The sequence below is a fragment of the Penicillium roqueforti genome, assembly GCF_015533775.1.
Source record: "Penicillium roqueforti strain LCP96 04111 chromosome Unknown scaffold_20, whole genome shotgun sequence".
In the NCBI taxonomy this organism is placed as follows: Eukaryota; Fungi; Ascomycota; class Eurotiomycetes; order Eurotiales; family Aspergillaceae; genus Penicillium; species Penicillium roqueforti.
The window spans coordinates 185,810-202,511 of record NW_024067584.1 but is presented as its reverse complement, the minus strand read 5'-3'; the positions used below and the strand labels follow the sequence as shown (position 1 = coordinate 202,511).

At 48.7% G+C, this 16,702-nt stretch overlaps 6 protein-coding genes across 6 annotated transcripts; 2 read left to right on the top strand and 4 right to left on the bottom strand.

Annotated features, from left to right (window-relative positions):
- Nucleotides 1-1,102: 1,102 nt before the first annotated feature.
- On the bottom strand, nt 1,103-1,399 carry LCP9604111_7004 (uncharacterized protein; the record flags this gene model as incomplete). The annotated part of the gene is made up of 1 exon (XM_039074989.1): nt 1,103-1,399. One exon carries the CDS (start codon nt 1,397-1,399, stop codon nt 1,103-1,105), a length of 297 nt encoding a protein of 98 aa, XP_038927006.1.
- A 374-nt stretch (nt 1,400-1,773) lies between these two features.
- LCP9604111_7003 (AP-1 complex accessory protein LAA1) lies at nt 1,774-7,990 on the bottom strand (the record flags this gene model as incomplete). Its single annotated transcript, XM_039074988.1, has 2 exons — nt 1,774-3,336; nt 3,389-7,990. 2 exons carry the CDS (start codon nt 7,988-7,990, stop codon nt 1,774-1,776), a joined length of 6,165 nt encoding a protein of 2,054 aa, XP_038927005.1.
- Nucleotides 7,991-8,205: 215 nt separating this feature from the next.
- LCP9604111_7002 (post-initiation translation factor DPC29) lies at nt 8,206-9,089 on the top strand (the record flags this gene model as incomplete). Its single annotated transcript, XM_039074987.1, has 2 exons — nt 8,206-8,410; nt 8,464-9,089. The coding sequence occupies 2 exons, from the start codon at nt 8,206-8,208 to the stop codon at nt 9,087-9,089; spliced, it is 831 nt and encodes a 276-aa protein (XP_038927004.1).
- Nucleotides 9,090-9,231: 142 nt separating this feature from the next.
- On the bottom strand, nt 9,232-11,558 carry LCP9604111_7001 (Mis6 domain protein; the record flags this gene model as incomplete). The annotated part of the gene is made up of 4 exons (XM_039074986.1): nt 9,232-10,308; nt 10,360-11,387; nt 11,442-11,492; nt 11,543-11,558. The coding sequence occupies 4 exons, from the start codon at nt 11,556-11,558 to the stop codon at nt 9,232-9,234; spliced, it is 2,172 nt and encodes a 723-aa protein (XP_038927003.1).
- A 589-nt stretch (nt 11,559-12,147) lies between these two features.
- On the bottom strand, nt 12,148-14,206 carry LCP9604111_7000 (CLPTM1 family protein; the record flags this gene model as incomplete). The annotated part of the gene is made up of 3 exons (XM_039074985.1): nt 12,148-12,990; nt 13,054-14,112; nt 14,165-14,206. The coding sequence occupies 3 exons, from the start codon at nt 14,204-14,206 to the stop codon at nt 12,148-12,150; spliced, it is 1,944 nt and encodes a 647-aa protein (XP_038927002.1).
- A 208-nt stretch (nt 14,207-14,414) lies between these two features.
- LCP9604111_6999 (short chain dehydrogenase/reductase family protein) lies at nt 14,415-15,777 on the top strand (the record flags this gene model as incomplete). The annotated part of the gene is made up of 5 exons (XM_039074981.1): nt 14,415-14,683; nt 14,753-14,838; nt 14,892-15,056; nt 15,108-15,178; nt 15,229-15,777. 5 exons carry the CDS (start codon nt 14,415-14,417, stop codon nt 15,775-15,777), a joined length of 1,140 nt encoding a protein of 379 aa, XP_038927001.1.
- Nucleotides 15,778-16,702: the final 925 nt, after the last annotated feature.

Here is a 16,702-nt window from a genome sequence, read left to right as displayed (position 1 = left end):
TTTTTTTTTTTTTTTTTTTTTTTTTTTTTTTTTCTCTTTCCCTTTTCTGGTGTTTTTTTTATTTTTTTTTATTATTTTTATTTTTTTTAAAAAAAAAAAAAAAAAAAAAAACAGGAATTCCAGCATATAATGATCTGAAGTTGAAGTCTATGTAGACGAGGAACTACAACTGAGACGGGAAGGGAAGGTCACCTGATACAGTTCTACCGCATAACTTTCTGCGGCTTCACACCGCCCACCATCTTCAAAAATCAAACATTGCTGCTCGAGAGTGGTATACAAATATTAGAAAATACATCCAAGTATGTTAGCTAGCGATATTTGAAGACTTTGCAAGGTCAAAACGGCAAAATGATAGGTTTACTCCACTGTGACATAAGATTGGATTCGCACAAACTTCACTGAACCATTGGCGACTTCTTCTCTGAGCCTGTGGAACTGGATTGCGATGTGTTTTGTATTTGTGTGAAATTATGGCTTGAAGGCAACCCCAATCGCTCCATTGTCATCTGGTTTTGTCATGGTGGAATGGTGTTTAAGCTATACTGGGACGCAACTAATTGTTTAGTCGTTGGGTGTTTCAGGTCACGTGATCTCTCCGTACGCTCCTTCTGAGCCGCGCTCTACCGCGGCGCCCATGTTACTAGCTCATTCAACCCAAACGCGATTGGAGAAACTGTTTAATAGTGCTAGATACCAAATTCTGTTTCCAGCACGGGTAGATATCAATTTATGTCTGCGAGCTCCGGATACCGGACATAATACGCCTGCCAGTCATCAATCTCAGTCATCTTGTAGAATCCCGGAAGCTGCACAATACGCCAGCGTATATTCATCCAGCCTACGTCATCCTTAGTATACCCTTTAAGGGCTCTGATATATCCTCGTCCTCAGAGTCCTCTTCAGGTGTATCTGTCCATTTCTATTCAGTATTAACCATACAGACATACCCTAATTTATATTCTTCGAACCCTCCCATAGGGGTGTTTAGAACGGACTCCATAGCCTCCTAGTCTATAGTAATAAAGAAGCGGTATCGGCCGCTTGTTAGAGTATAGTCTTCGCTTACGCCCTATTCCTCTTTTAATACAGTCTTCTTCTACTAATAGAAGTACTCGCGTAGGGTGGTAACTGTAGCATACTCAAAGGAGTGATCTTCTAGTATCTTTAGGGCGAATTTATCGAAGAGATTAAGGCCACTGTATTCCTTAAGGTCTTCTGAGACAGCACCGACCATATGAGCTATGAAATTCTCCCGGTCAGAGTCGTTATAGTATATACAATAAAAGATCACGAAGCCCCAGGTTGTGAATCCATCCTCCTTAAGAAGTTCCTCGACTAGATCAGCCCTATTCATAAAGGAATATATCGTGGGATCGCGCTTTGAGCGAGAGGCCATTGTGGTGGATATTGAGAGTGTCCTGATTGTGTTGAAATGTGATGTAGATAAGGACTTTGCGAGACATGAGGGATGTTCGAAGGGAAAGAGGTGGGGGCTAGGGGGTATGATCCAGGGGCAAGCAGGAGCTCATCAAGTTTACAGATATTTAAAGTGGAGATGCGAGTATTCCCTCAAACGCTTTAAATTGCTCGAATATCGGGTTCCCAGGATGATGAAACACTAGGCCCGTCTGGGCTAGGGGAGAAGTGAGAAATGGAGGAGAAGTGATCGGAGCCTCGGAGGGCTTCGTCTTCCGAGAGGGCATATAAGAAATATTTGCCAATTAACTATATCATAAAGTGTTTTGTTTGTCTTGATTCCGTATAACGTTCCTAAAAGTCCATGCGCAATGCTATACTAGGCACAGCCTGGGGAGCATTCTCTGCCGCATCAGCACCAGTCTTCGAAGCAACAGCTCCGACTCCGGCACTTCGAAGAACCTCCTCTAGCAGTGACTTCTGGTCTGTGTTCATGGTAGCCACCAACGTCCGGAAAGTGAGCTGGTCGGCCTTCGCAAGCTCAAGGAGATGGCTCGCGGATTCTTGGTGTACGGACTCGCCTTCACGCTTGGCGCGTGCCAAAAGTGCCGACATGATTAGGGATGTAGCGGCGGGCAGTTCGGAAGTGGAGAAAGTGGCGTTGGAGATACACGACACGAGCGTGCGAGCAACTACCGTGCGGGAGTTTTCGGGGTCCGTAGGCATATCACCATTGTCTAGAGGGCAGGCAACCATGAAGGCAATCAGTCGCGGGACGAGGTATCGGCTGATCACTTCGTCGGTAATGGAACGAGAGCCGGGTTTAACGAGAATTGAACGGATGCAGCTAGCTGCCACGGTGGCAAGGCCAACGTCTTGAAGACAGTCAAGCAACTCATCCAGAACTCGGATCAAGACTGGCTCCTGGGGAGGGATAACGTGTGCCCCGGCACTCAGCAGGAAAGTGATGGCGAGAAGCGTGTTCTTGGCGCAGGGAATAGAGATATCCGATTCTCGTCGCTGAGCGATAGTGAGAATGGTCAGGAAGCGCGTGAGACATCCCCGCAGCTGGAATGACACGACCTCAAGGTCTTCGGGTGATTCTGTTGTGTGGGTAATGCCGTGAACGAATTGCCTGAAGATGGGAAGAGCTTGGGGAACTACGCACTCTTGGCAAACTCCAGTTGCGAGGATAGTTGTGAAAATATGCAGGATACAAGCGTGGAGATCGTTGCGAATGATGGATGGGAATACGGATGCAACATCGACAAGAGAGCGAAGTGCTAAACGAATAAGAGTCAGAGACTCATCCGAACTGACGTTGAACCGCGCGAGCGGTGTCGATTCCCGGAGATTGGGAAGCATTCCAGCGAGAACTAGAATGATGCTTCTTGTGAGCTCGAAGAGTTGCTCAATGTCATCGGAAAGATGGTCGCTGCGTTCCAGATCACCCTTTGCTGCGGGGTGGTCTAGTGACAGGTTTTGGGCAATCTCGACAATGACAGTCTGGATGGGGGTAGCTTCTGTCAACACAAGACGGCCAAAGCTGTCCATGGTCTCTGTGAAAATTGCATCTTGGTAGATGGCGTTTCCAGAGATGACCGGCCTCAGGATTCGCTTCAGCGCCTGAAGAATCTCCAATCGTTGCGATGCCGAAGTTCCCTGATCAACCAAAGATTCGAAAGCCAGTCCAAACAAGACAAAGAAGAATGCGACCGGCTCTTCACGATAATTAATATCATGTCCTTTCCCTTCTTCCTTCTCGGGAGCTTTTTCTTTTTCCTCTTCGCCCTCAACGCCGCTAGGCTCCTCGGGTAGCTGTAATTTGCCATCCAAAGCATCGAAAACAAAGTCGATATCTTTCTCGACGAGCCCAGCAATCGCATCAACCAAGTATAGCCACGTGTCTTGGTAGAACTGATAATATTATTAGCTTTCGCCGAATTACAACAACTACATCGGGGCTTACCTTCAACAAAGTTTCGCGGTTCAACGCCGCATACACCTCATCCAGGTCACCGCTCGACGTTGTCCCCAAGCTACCAGAAATGTCTGGCTCAAAGCGCAATCGAGCATATTCTTGAAGAGAAGAAAGCCATAAAGGCGTGAGTTTTGCAATATAAGGTTGAACCACCTGGGTCAAGTACTCATGGTCGATGCTTGCGATCTGGAGCCGGGCCCAGGCCGAGAACAAAGCGAGCTTTACCATAACTCGAGCATTTGAGTTGAGACCCTTAAGATCACCGATTTCAGTAGTTTCTGGATTCTTCGCGAAGTTCTCCAGGCCCAGCACCAAGAGCCTCAAAATTCTCCCCATGCGGTCGACATTTGTTACGATTCCTGTAGCAATGAAAGTTGCAGACACATTAATAGCCTCCGAGGCCAGCTCTGCAGAGGAATCGGCAGCAAAGGCAGGAGTAAGTGCAGACCCAATCTGGGCTTGATATTGTTCGAGAAGCGAGGCTTCAGCAAAGTCAGGATCCGGTGTCTTGCCGAACATCTTAAGAACCTGGTCTATGATCTTTAATCCCCATACGCGCAGCTCAATGACATTGGCGGTAGACGCCGAAAAGGCCATTCTCACAATATCTCCGACGTTTTTCTGGAGAGCCAACTCCGCTGGGATGGCAGAGTCTGGAAGAATTGCCTCCTGGACAGTAGCCAGAAGTTCGGAGAGACAGCTCATGGCAAAATTGCGGGTCTGCCACTTCAATAATTCTTGGCTGGAGATGCCTCCGTTCGCAGCATCACCTTGCCCTTCCCCAGCAGCCGATGCAAACCCGGCAACCTCGTCATCGGGGTTATCGGCAGCTGTAGTTTGAACAGCTGTGATAGGCGTAAGTTCTGCCTTGTGGCGTGTCTTGGTCATGATGTTCTGACAACGTTGGATCCACATCTCGGTTTCTGTCAAAGCCGTCTGCTGAAGCCAGTCCTGAATCATTGACTTCAGTGACTTTTTGTTCGGCGATTCGTCAAATGCAAGCCAAATGTCATCTTCCAAAGACTGGCCCGCTGTCTGTATTACAGATGGTGCGTCTCGTTTCATGAGGTTGTTAAGTCCACGAACTGCCACATCTCGCGTGAGGGTGTTGCCTGCTCGAAGCTCGGTTTGCAGTCGCTTCACGTATGCCGCAATGTCGACATAACTGGAGGCATACATTGAGAAATGGTCCAAACATCTGGAACTTTCCGTCACCAATGCTGAGTTTTCCTCCAACTGGAATTGGCGAAGCAGGGTTAAAATGAGATTTCGGGTCTTCGCAATGTCTTGCAGGTCCGGCCCAAGAACATTGATGAGAGAGTCCACGCATCGGCTGATCACGACCGGTGTCAAAAATGACATTTCGATGTTGGAGGTCGCCAACGCAGCTGCCTCCTCGTTGTGGGTATCAGCGTTGTAAAGTTGAGCAAGCATCCCCAAAGAGCCGGACACAAAAGGCGAGAATGTCAGCCCAGCGGAGTTAGCAACTCTTTCCAAGCCCCCAAGAGCCCAGAAATGGACAACAGGGTGAGGATCATTACACAAAGACATTAAAACACCAACAATCGTTTTGAGGTGCAAACCAGCTGCCATTCCGCCAATCTGGGCGTGGATACATCCTAAGGCGGCAGCACAGCCAGCTCTTGCGTTAGGTTCTCTGTTCTCGACAATGGTATCAACAAGCCAATTAACTTGTGTATTGGTGCACGCATTTCCAGCACTATCACAAAGCCGTCCAAGTGCTTCAACGCCAATTGTGCGAACAACAGGATCAGCATCTATGACAAACCTTTGGAGAAGCTCTTGCAAAATTTTATCAGTAGATGGATTCAGCTTGCCAGGCACGAAGTCTGTCTCCTTAACAGCAACTTTCAGAGTATGTAAAAGGGCGACCGAGATGTTGACGACCAATGCGGCTTTCCTGCCGGGGTTTCTTTGCAGGCCAGGAGAAGTGAGGAATGTAGCGATCTGTTCGACACTGCTTTCCTGGATTTTGGACGAATGAAGAGCAAGAGCCACAGAAAACAAATCGATTGCCGAGTTGACAACTCCTGTTGTCGGGGGATCAACAGCAAGCTTATCTCCATCTCGCAAACTGTATAGAAGAACCGCGTCGTGTTCGCTTGCTTGACAAATAGGGAAAGTTAAGGTGTCGTCCACAACTTGGTCCACAGAGTCAAGTGCACACCAAGCGGGACTCTTGTCGTCTTCTTGAGTGCCAGACAGTGTAGCACGAATATATTCTCGGCAGAGTCCAGTGACACCAAACCCATAATTATCACATAGATCCCATAAACCATCGAATTGTCCGGCGGAGCCAGAAATAGAGCTTTCTAGTTGCTTGTACTGAGCATCTGGGTCTGCGAATGAAGAAATAGCCAGGCTAAGAAGACTGGATTGAGAAATAATATCCCCATGGCTAGGTGGATGGACATGCACAAGCTTCGTAAAACACTGCAAGACACGTCGGCGGACCATAGTTGAATAATCTTGCAATTGCAGGGATGGGTGCAGTCTTTGTGAAAGATCTTCCATAGCCTTTGGCTTAGGCAAGTTGTCTAAAAATTCGACCGTATGTTGCAACATCGCACCAATTCTCTTTGCACCATCTGATGTGATCAATTTGCTGTTGAACTCCATGAACACCAACAACGAGCCTAGTGCACACTCTCGCACATGAGTCAGGAAACTGGTCTCAACTGTACCTGGCTGCGCAGCGTTCTCCTTGCCGAGGTGCTTGGGCAGAGCGTTCTTCCAGAGAAGCATCAATTGAGACAGATGAGTCTTGACGAAGCTTGGTCCAAGAGGCATCAAACCTCCAATCAGAATCCACGCTACCTGGATTTGGATGCTCGCAACCCGAAGCTCGGAGGTGCTGCTTGTCTTAAGAAGATCGGTTGCCTGGGTAAAAACGCGCGCAAAGACATCCACTGCTCCATAAAGTGGTTGCAAACGAGAAGTACTTAGCATTGCAGATAATCCATTGGCATATCCAACACACCGGCGAGGCGATTGGCGCGGGGTGCCTAGCTGTCCGATTTCTCTGTTCAAACTGTTCATGCAGATTGTCACACATGACAACAGCTGGTGAGGGGAGGCTAGGACGAAGTTTCGCAGGCAATGCGCAACGTGGACTTGAACAGTGTAGCTGGGGTGAGGAAGGACTTGAAGCAGAGCATCTCGGCAGCTATCAGCCTGAACGCTGAAGGCGGAACCAAGCGATGAGATCAACGAAGACAGAGCGCTGACCGCACTCGTCAGTGTGTACTTGGTGGGTTCGCGACGTTCTTGAATAACCTGGGGGTAGTCCTTGAGGATATCGTTGGTGAGCCATGTTGCGGCATTGAGTTGACTGTTCTCGCGCAGCAATTCCTGGCCAATGGTATCTTCAAGAATACTTTTGATAAACTTCCTAGTCATAAGGAGGCGGAAACGATTGTATGTGACTGTTGGATGATTCAACAACTCGACAAGCAAGTTCGTCGCAATCTGACCATAACGCTCTTCGACAACCTTGTCTCCCAGATTGCGCACAACATATTTGTAGCACATACAAATCCCCGCGCGTGAGCGATTCGAAGTGGTACTCTTCAGGTATTGGGATGAAAGCTGCCTCAACAAGTCTGGAAGAAGGAAGTACAGGCGCGAGTCGGTTTTCTTAGGGACCGATGACTCTGACACCTCGGCATCCTCCTCATCTCCAAGCCCCGCGCCAGGTTTCTTCGACATGCGCTTCGATTTCTTCGATTTCGGTTTCGGGGCGGCTGTGATGTGCGCATCCGTAGCATGTAGCTTAATTAATGCCCGACCGAGAACCGCAGCTACGGCGTGCCGCACTGGCGCGGCGGGGCTGTCGATAACCTTCCATACAAGGGTCTTGAGGTGGTCGAAGTCATGTGTGTTATCGAAGAATGGGGTCGTGGTGACCAACTGCTCCAGGCAGCGGCACGCATTGACTTGGACGAAAGTCGACTTGTCGTTGATAGCAGCGTTGCGGGCCTGCTTCCAGATGTCGCGAGCGGTTGCTTCATCGATGGGAACTCCAATTCCAACCACAATCTTGCGCAGCACGGCAAAGATAACTCCTCTAAGACCGGTGTGGTTGTTCGCTGATTTCAGTAGTTTGAGTGCGCCCGAAATCGCAACATTGGACTGCATGAACGCACTCTCACCAGCTGTCGCAAAGACCTCTCCTAAACAATGCGCCGCAGCAAATTTAATCTTTAATTCGGCTTCACTCTTGCCAGCATTCACAATTGCCAGCAGGTCTGTGATTGTTTCGAAGAGGATCCCGCGATCCCCTTTACTGAGTATTCCGCCAAAACATCGCCCTAGATTGTTGCGGAGGACTCGAGTGATAGTGGGTGAAGGGAGGTTCAAGATCTTGAACAATTCCTTTTTGAGATCCTTTTGTTGCAATGTAACCTCTGCGGCTTCCAATTCAGATATGTATTGCACGAGGTCGGAGGTGAACGTAAGCATGTACAGTTCCTGTTGTTCAGAGGGGAGGGCGTGTAGTTTAGGGACATCGAGCTCAGGGACCCCATTTTGTGGAGGGGAGGGTGCTGGGGCTGTATCGGAGGAAGACATGAGATAGGTTCAGTGCGGGCGTAGCTCCATAAGCAAGAAAGAAAGGGAAAAAAGGTGGAAATATCTAGTTCATAGTAGTTGCGTCAACCCCAGGTCTCTCCCCTTATCGTGTGGCCTCACTGTCCGCGGAGATCGGATAAACAGCCGCCCGAGGGAATCTCAATGGCGATCCGATCTTCTCTACAACTCACAATATATGGAGAAGGAAAACCATTATGGCTCTCAGACTTAGCAGGCTGCTGCAACAATCCCGCTGGGTTGACTCTGCTTGTCATGAGTGTCGCTACTTCAGCACCACATCGGCTATCCTCTCCGGTCACAACAAATGGTCTACGATTAAGCATGACAAGGCCAGAAACGACAAGGCCAAGAGCAGGGAACGCCAAATAGTGGGAAAGGAAATTGCCAATGCTACACAGAGTACGTATGGCCGTTCAATTTTGCATATCTCAGATCCTAATACTATGTTCTAGTGTGGGGACCCGACACGAAGTACAATCCTCGTCTAGCCCTCGCGTTGTCGAATGCGAAACGAGCCTCCATCCCGAAAATCATTATCGAAGCAGCAATCGCTCGCGGACAAGGACTCAGTGTATCGGGTCAAGCACTAGAATCTCTGACAATTGAGGCTATGCTGCCTGGTTCAGTGGCTGCGGTTGTAGAGTGTCAAACGGATCAGAAGGCGCGCGTGCTACAGGACATTCGCTATATGATTAAAGACAATGGAGGAATCGTCACCCCGACTACATTCCTCTTTGAGAGGAAAGGGAGAGTTGTTATGGAGAAGAAAGATGGTGCGAATGTAGACGACTACTTGGACCAGGCGATCGAAGCAGGAGCGGCGGACATCACCACCGATGATAAGGGTCGCCTCGTGATCTTGACCGATCCGTCAGAGACAAAAACTGTGGGCGAAACATTCGCGAAATTGTCAGGTCTCAGCATTGACGAATTGGAGATATTCTGGGATCCCAACCGGGACAGCATGGTCGTGGTTAAGGACGAGGAACAAGCGAAAGATCTTGAGGACCTATTGAGTGCTCTGCGGGAAGATCCCAGTGTTCAAGATATATATCTGAACTCGATAGAGAAGTTCTGACCTCTTCGCCGCTATGCTGCCGTCTGTCTCATATCGAGAGCCGAGCATGTACAATATGTATTATACCGATACCAAGCATTTCAATGGCGCTATGAGAAATTTCATTTCTAGAACTGGTGTTCAGTTTCATCCGACTATGAGTTTACTCTTTGCGCAAAGCCTTCATTGTGCTTCTCATCAGAACGCCAGTACCCCGGCACCCAATCGCATCCAACCAGTCCAGCATATGCACACGGTACTCCTGCCATGTAATCTTAGCACCGCCATCCCTCTCCAGCGCCTGTAGCGCTTTCTGGGTGACTGGCTTTCTGAATTTCGGGCGGTCATCCGCAACTTGCTGGTCCTCTTCCAGATCCGCAAAGCAAGCTGCAGACAGGTTGCAAATTGCAGCGTGGTGACTAAGAGAGAATATAGATGTAAGATTAATGTGGAAAGCGCTTTCGCGGTCATAGTGTTTGGATGCTTCGGACAGGCCCTTGATATAGTTTGTCAACGCAGTGGTAGTCGGTGCTGGGACGAGACAGCCTAGCGCATTCGGGTCTTCGGTGTTAAGTGCACGGTTGCGCCATAGCACATTGCACATGTCCATGACATATCCGTTGAACCGACCAACGAGATCTGTTCCATAAGCCGGGGAGTTTTGTGCTTGGAGAACTTGTGAACTCAGAGAGGCCTCGAATGCAGATTTGTAGACGGCCAATATGGAGTTGAGGGTTGAGAGCACGGCGATGCTAGGCGTGAAGGCGAGTGTGTACACGGTTTGCGCGTACGGAAGTGTGATGCGGAATCGGGCGTCTTGTGGTGCATGAGAAAAGAGTTCTGAAAGGGTTTTGTAGAAGTCGAGCACAGAGACTGTAGCTGGCTTGGACTTTTTATCCTCATCCTCCACCGAGAACTCCAGAATCGAAGAGGCTAGGAGCTCGGCGTGTACGATGATTTGACTGAGATACACCGATTCTTCTGTTTTGTCTGACTGTGATCGGAGTTTCACACCCCATTGGTTGATTAAGGCTGAATAGAAACCCAACAACGCTGTTCTGGAACGAAGACTCTCGTCCAACACAGCTGACTCCAATGGTGACCATAATTCACTTCGAAGCGACGCGAAAGATTCAATGGGAATGTACTGGAGAAGCCGGAAGACGTGGTCACGATTATCCTTGCCATTCCACGTTTCCAGATAAGACTTCAAGAATGAACGTATCGAGGATGGGAGGTCCTAATATTTGGTTAATGTCTGAATTGACAATGATCTGTCTGAAAACCATACCTTGATATAGGATGCATACCCCACAACAAAACCCAACACATATGATAACGTCTCGGGTTCATCATCCTCATCCTCACGTAGCAATTCCAGCTTATCCTCCAGGAAACTTCTCAGCCACTCATTTAGACGATGATTTGCAAGTTCGGATTGGACCAGGTGAAGATATTTCTGAGCCATTGCATCCCCCAGAGTTGAGATAATCTGATTTGGTAATTCGATCTTGTCAAGCTTGTCGACAAAATGGCCAATATCACGAAGCTCCTCCAGCGACGTGTGCTTATGAGATACCCGTGAAGTTTGTAGAGTCGGAATGACCACTTCAATCCTACTTCTTTTCACAGTCCCTCGATGAACAACTTGGAAACTCGATCCCTGGCCGGCCTGCACTCTTTCCATATTCTGATCTTGCAGCACCTTCACATGGCTTGACCACTCCGGGTCTGGGTGTTTGAAGAAGAGGGCATTCCTTCTCGATCCTCCGAACTCACCGAGAATGATCTCGGGGTAATAATTCTTGAAAATCCTCAGAAGGCTGATAAGCTCTTTATCTTCACCACCAGCAGTATGTATCAACTCCATCAAGGCTTGAATGCGGAATGGCTTGACGTGCTTTCGTCTTGTGATGAGTGAGAGAAGGTGACACAGCGGTTTCCGCAAACTAATCATGTCCAAATAATTGAAAAGTACAGCATAAAGCTTGGCGAGATGCGTCCTATCTTCGAAAAGGTCATACGCAAGAATTAGCCAGCGCAATAGCAAAGCCTGTGTGGCGAGGCTCGGTTTGTTCTTGCTGGGCCCAAGGCAGCAGACCACTTGAGTGACATTCTTAGACGCGATCCTCTCCTGGGGGTACAGGTTTTTGATCAGCGTTGTAGCAGTGCCCTGGTCTAGGTTATTCTTCGTGGTCAGAATCTTCAGGAGACGGGCCAGCACGGGTTGCGGAATGCCGCTCTCATACGCGCTTGAAGCGATGGTTTTGGCTAGTAGACTGGCATCTGTGTATCTCTGCTTAGGGGGCACAAATGCAACTACCAGATTGCATTAGTAACATGTTTTTCCGTCTCAAGAGGCTTTGTCCATACCAGCTTCCAAGTGCTCGACCGCATCGAGTAGGCCGTTTGGCCGGTTGCTTCCTGGATAATTGTTAGCGTGGTTCAACTGAAAGGATACAAACAGAACTGACCTATGTCGACATCCATCTACATGAATTCTATTGTAAAATTGCCACAATTGGTGTGTCGTCGAGAATGACAGAATGTACTTTGCTTTGGGATGGTGGTATTAGCGCGTAGTCGCGCGATGCTTCGTCCTCAATTGGGGCGCGTCGAAAAACAACAATCTGGTTGGTTGTGTGCAATTCCTGGCAATAGTCTTGAAACTAATAGAATCAAAGCAATGAATGTTTTAGATGTATCCAACGGCAGTTGCATAGAAGAACAAGCGGGCGCGGAGATGCGAAAATTGCCCTAAGCCTAATCGGGTAATTATCAACAACGACTTCGACCTTCGTCTATTATTTGATCATATCATAATTGTTAGTTTCTTTTCTCTTGTACTTCTATGGTGCTGGATGAATAAAGACCGGAACTCTATAGTGATTTTCTAGAGGAATCCTCAATTAGAAGGATCGGAATTAAACATTGCTTGCTACGACATTGTAATAATTATGATCCAATGCTCACCAGCATCATGCCAAAAGTAGTGAAATCGAGTGATTTACTAATTATGCAAAGGCGTTGATCCCTGGTTCATCGGTCTATGGGCCGAAAAGACCTGCATCTGAGCAGTTCATTTCCTCTTGCGAGTAGACGACTTAGAAGTTGTCTTGGAAGAGGATTGGGTAGCCACTTCCTCCTTCTTGTCACCTTCAACAGCATCAGTAGGCTCCTCCTTCTTGTCACCCTCAACAGCAGGAGTAGGCTCCTCCTCCTCGTCACTGTCACCTCCCTGGCCGAATTCGTTGACGCGCTTGTAGTCAACCTTGTACTTCCAGCCTTGGTAGAGCCAGACGAAGAAAATAACGTCGTCGCGGAGAGTAGCCAGGCGATGGAGCCAGGGCATCTTGACGGTGAAGGCGAAGAGATCGTCGATGAAGGTGTTCAGGAACTTGTAGGTCAAGGCCTTGCCGGGCATGTGGGCAACAGACTTCAACCGGTAGTTGATATAGAGACTGGGGACCATCATGAGGAAGCCGTAGGCGTAGACGCTGCCCACCAGTGTCTGGATAACGTAAGAGTACCAAGACTTGTGGGTATTGTAGACTAGGCTGTACGCGGCGTATGCGAGCAGGAGGGGAACAGCCAAGATATACAAGTACTGGAACGCAATTTCATCGTACTCCTTAGTCTTCTCCTCGGTCTCGCTAAGCTTGTGCTTGTCCTCGAAGACAATCACATAGGGCAAGAACGACAACCAAGAGCTGGCTGGCGGTGGGCGCAAGCGAACGTCGACGGTCTTGGTAATCTTCCAGAATTCCAGAAGTATACCAAATCCTTGACTGCCCATGATCATCCAAGAGGTGTTTTCACTGTTGTCCATGAGGTAGAGGAAGATGACAGCCTGCATGAAGACGTTTGCCAAGATTGTGCGAACTGAAGTGCCAACAATGTCCTTCTTCTTACGCCAGTGGGCCTAGAAAGTGACAATGTTAGCGACGCTACATACCACACGTTTTGATAGGGAGATATCACTTACAATATCGTTCTTGAAGGCCAAAGTCTCAAACAACATATGGAAGATAGTGACCACACCCGTGGTGCAGAGGAGCCAAATGTTCGTATCCAAGAGAACCTCCTTTACCATCTCCCACTCAGTTCCATCTCCACCACCAGGAGCAGGCTTGCCATAAGCAGCCTGGCGGGAACTTTGTTTCGAGCCTTCATCAACACTGCTGATGATGTTGAACTTCCAGTTCGCCATGTTGTTGAGAGTAATATGCAACGGCACGGTCTCGACGGTAGAGTTCAACTCGGTCATATGGGTCTTCAGTTGCCAGAAGGTGTTGAAGAAAGCGATAGGGTAGTACCATCCATTCTTTCCACTAGCATCGCGGGCACCAGTCCGCTCGAGCTGCACATACTGGCGAGCTGCGGGGTTCATCTGGGCCAACTTCTGAACTCCGGAGTCTGGGATCAGGGACAGGGTGAAGTTGGGGTGATAGTATGACATGGTTGAAATATCCGGGGTGTTATCTTCCTCCTGGTCATGATCATCCTCGGGGCCCGAGAGAAGGTTCTTCAGCTTCTTGACCTTCTTCTTGGGGAGGTACTGGTTCAGAGGTCGGATGAAGTGAACTGCATCAGCGGTGTTGTAGTTCTTAGCGGTTGGGTCTAGCGGGTATCCGGTACGAGCCAAAAAGAAGTGAGCCCAGAGAGTTCCATTCTGCTGGACCTGCTTTGGGACCTTGATGGTGGTGTCGATTTCGCGAGTGTCACTGTAGTTTCCAATTGTGAAGTTCTTCTCGTCTACCACAAGAATACTGTCCGGTGACTTGAAGTTGGGCACAATGATAGACGGGGTTACATAAATGCTGAGATCGACAGCGCTGGAGGAGGGCCAGATTGGGGCGATGGTCTCAGGAAGAGCACTGTGTTCGGCGACTTCGCTGGGATCGGGGCGATCGGCAAATGCAGGGATGCCATCAGAATTCAAGCTGGGAGAGTCTGTCTTGTCCTTGTTTCCCATGTACTGGCTGATGGCAAATTGGACCAACAAGAAGATTCCAAGACCCTGAAGGGCCCCCTTGAAGCCCGACTAAAGGGAGTCAGTAAATTGAACACAACAACATTGAATCAGCGACACATACACCGGATGACTCCTCCTGTCTGCGTGGCCTTTGTTCCGACATGATGGATGAGGAAAAGAAAAGAAGAAGCCAAAAGGCCAGCTAACGTGGGCGATTAGCACGCGATTAGATCGAGGCCCGGGAACTTGCTCGGTCTTGGCATTTGTCTTCCGACCTTCGGGCATCTTCCATTCTTATACTTTGCTATTAAGCAGCTTTGAAATTGCAATCGCGTGATGGATAGCGCGTTCGACTGTTGGCGTTGACCCTCATGGAAAATAACCTCCCCTTTGATGCCCGCGTGCAATTCCCGTCGCATAATGAGCCTCGAGTATGGCTGATCACCGCGGGGGATTCACCCATTGGCCTCTCAGTCGCGCGGCAGGTCCTCGCGCATGGAGACTATGCGTTTCTTGGATTAGCACATACAGCTTTGGAACGGGATGAACGTCGCCGGGATGAATTTGATGCTTTTCTCGATGAGGTGGGGCAACACGATGGCTGGGCACAGCGCATGAAGACAGTTCCGCTAGATATCCGGTGCGATCATTAAGGCAGACATCTCGATTATGAATTCTGATCTTAATTGCTGACAGTCTTTTGGCACAGAATGATGGGAGAGTGCCAGGCAGTCGTGGCAGATGCAGTCATTACATTTGGAAGAGTAGACATACTTCTATGCTGTACAAGTCAAGGTGACCCTACATTTCTGAAGATACCCTCAAACAGTATACTGACCTACCCCAAGCCCTGATTGGAACAGTTGAGGAACTTTCTGCTTCAACTCAAACCATGAATCTTGTACGCGATCAATTCGAGGTTAACTATTTCGGTCCCCTCAATATCATCAAAGCTGCGCTCCCCCATATGAGGAAAGAGCGCGCTGGGCATGTGATGATAATATCAGGGATCAGTAAGAAATATATCCTGTCTCTTGCTTGAATATTGGTCTAACGATATACAGCGGCGCATATCGGTACACCCGGACTAGGAATGTACTGCGCAGCGGGTTGGGCCCTTGAAGGATTCTGTGATGTCAGTATCTCTGGAGTTGTCCTTAGCGCAGAACCTAATCTATTTTACAGAGTCTGGCTTACGAAATTGCCCCGTTTAACATCAAACTCACCATCTTCCAATGCAGCATCGAAATTGGCATCCTCACCAACCTAGTAACCAGTGTCCCTCCAATCTTCCCCGCCTACTCACCCGCCAGCAACCAAGCGCCTCTCTTCCGTGGAATCTTAAACCACCTTGTCCCCCAACTTCCCGGTGCTTCTGTCTCATCTGAGAGTCCAGTCACACCAAGTCCAACAAACGATGAGAACGCCCGAGTTAGCTCCATTGAAAATGGCCCATTCTCCGCTCCAGAAGTTGTCTCCATGCACCCACCATTAAGCTCCGCACATCTTGAAGTGCTGGTCTCTGAAACAGTATATGCCATTACATCAATTGGTGGCCATGAAAACCCTCCTTCGCGGCATATTGTTGGACAAGAAGGTGTTGCGAGTGTCAAGGAGAAGCTCAAGACTGTGAGTGAAGAGTTAGAGGACTTTATACAGGCTAGTTTTGCTGTTGATGTTACCACGGACTCAGATCCTATGCCCGCTATATCTGGATCAAATGACGGGCCTTAGTGGATAATATTATATTTCTCTTTCGGTTAACCAATGAGCTCGGGGGTTTGATAGTTATTTCGCTGCCAGCTTATATTACTCTAAAATTAAGAGTCGACTCTGACCAATGCTGTTCAATGCTCACTAATCCTATCATACCGTCCCATAGTTTAGTCAAGCAAAGCGAGGAGGGGTTCTGCAAAAGTAGGAAGAGTTGCTAGGGGCTTGGCAGATAAATTTGAGTCGTCCAAGGCTAAATCACTCTTTCCTAAATAGGTGATATTCCTAGTCAGGTATAGTTCATAAGGAGACATATATTAGCCACCCTCCATCATATATTTCAGATATATTTTCCAGATACTCTGCACAGTTTCCCTAAATCTGTGATTCATTGCTCTACTCTACACACTCCGTATATTGATTTCTCTTGGCCACCATTTTTCACCTTCCTATTATGGACTGGTGAGTTCGCCTGTTACAAACCCAGACTTGCTGGCTATGGGCAGAGATACCCAAATCAGCCACCCCCATTTGGTTCCCCGGGTGACAGGCCGCTTGAGCCTCATGGAATACGAAGAAGTAGGCCAAATATAGGCTAGATTAACATACTCCGTATATGAATACGAGATCGGGTTGCAAGTAACGAGAGAGCGGGGTTGAATACGAGCTCCTGCCCACAAACATGAAGGAGGCATACGGAGTACGACTCAGATAACATTTTCAGGGACATTTTGGGCACGGAATAGACTAGTATAAGACTGGGGTCGATTTCCTCGGATCCGGGTAGGATCAAATCTACCTCCTTCTACGCTTTCATTAGGACGCGAAGTCCCACGTTAGTCTTGAGTTCCTAGTTTCTTTATCTCAAGCAACCCGGGGGGGGGGGGGGGGGGGGGGGGGGGGGGGGGGGGGGGGCGCGCGGGGGGGGGGGGGCGGGCGCGCGGGG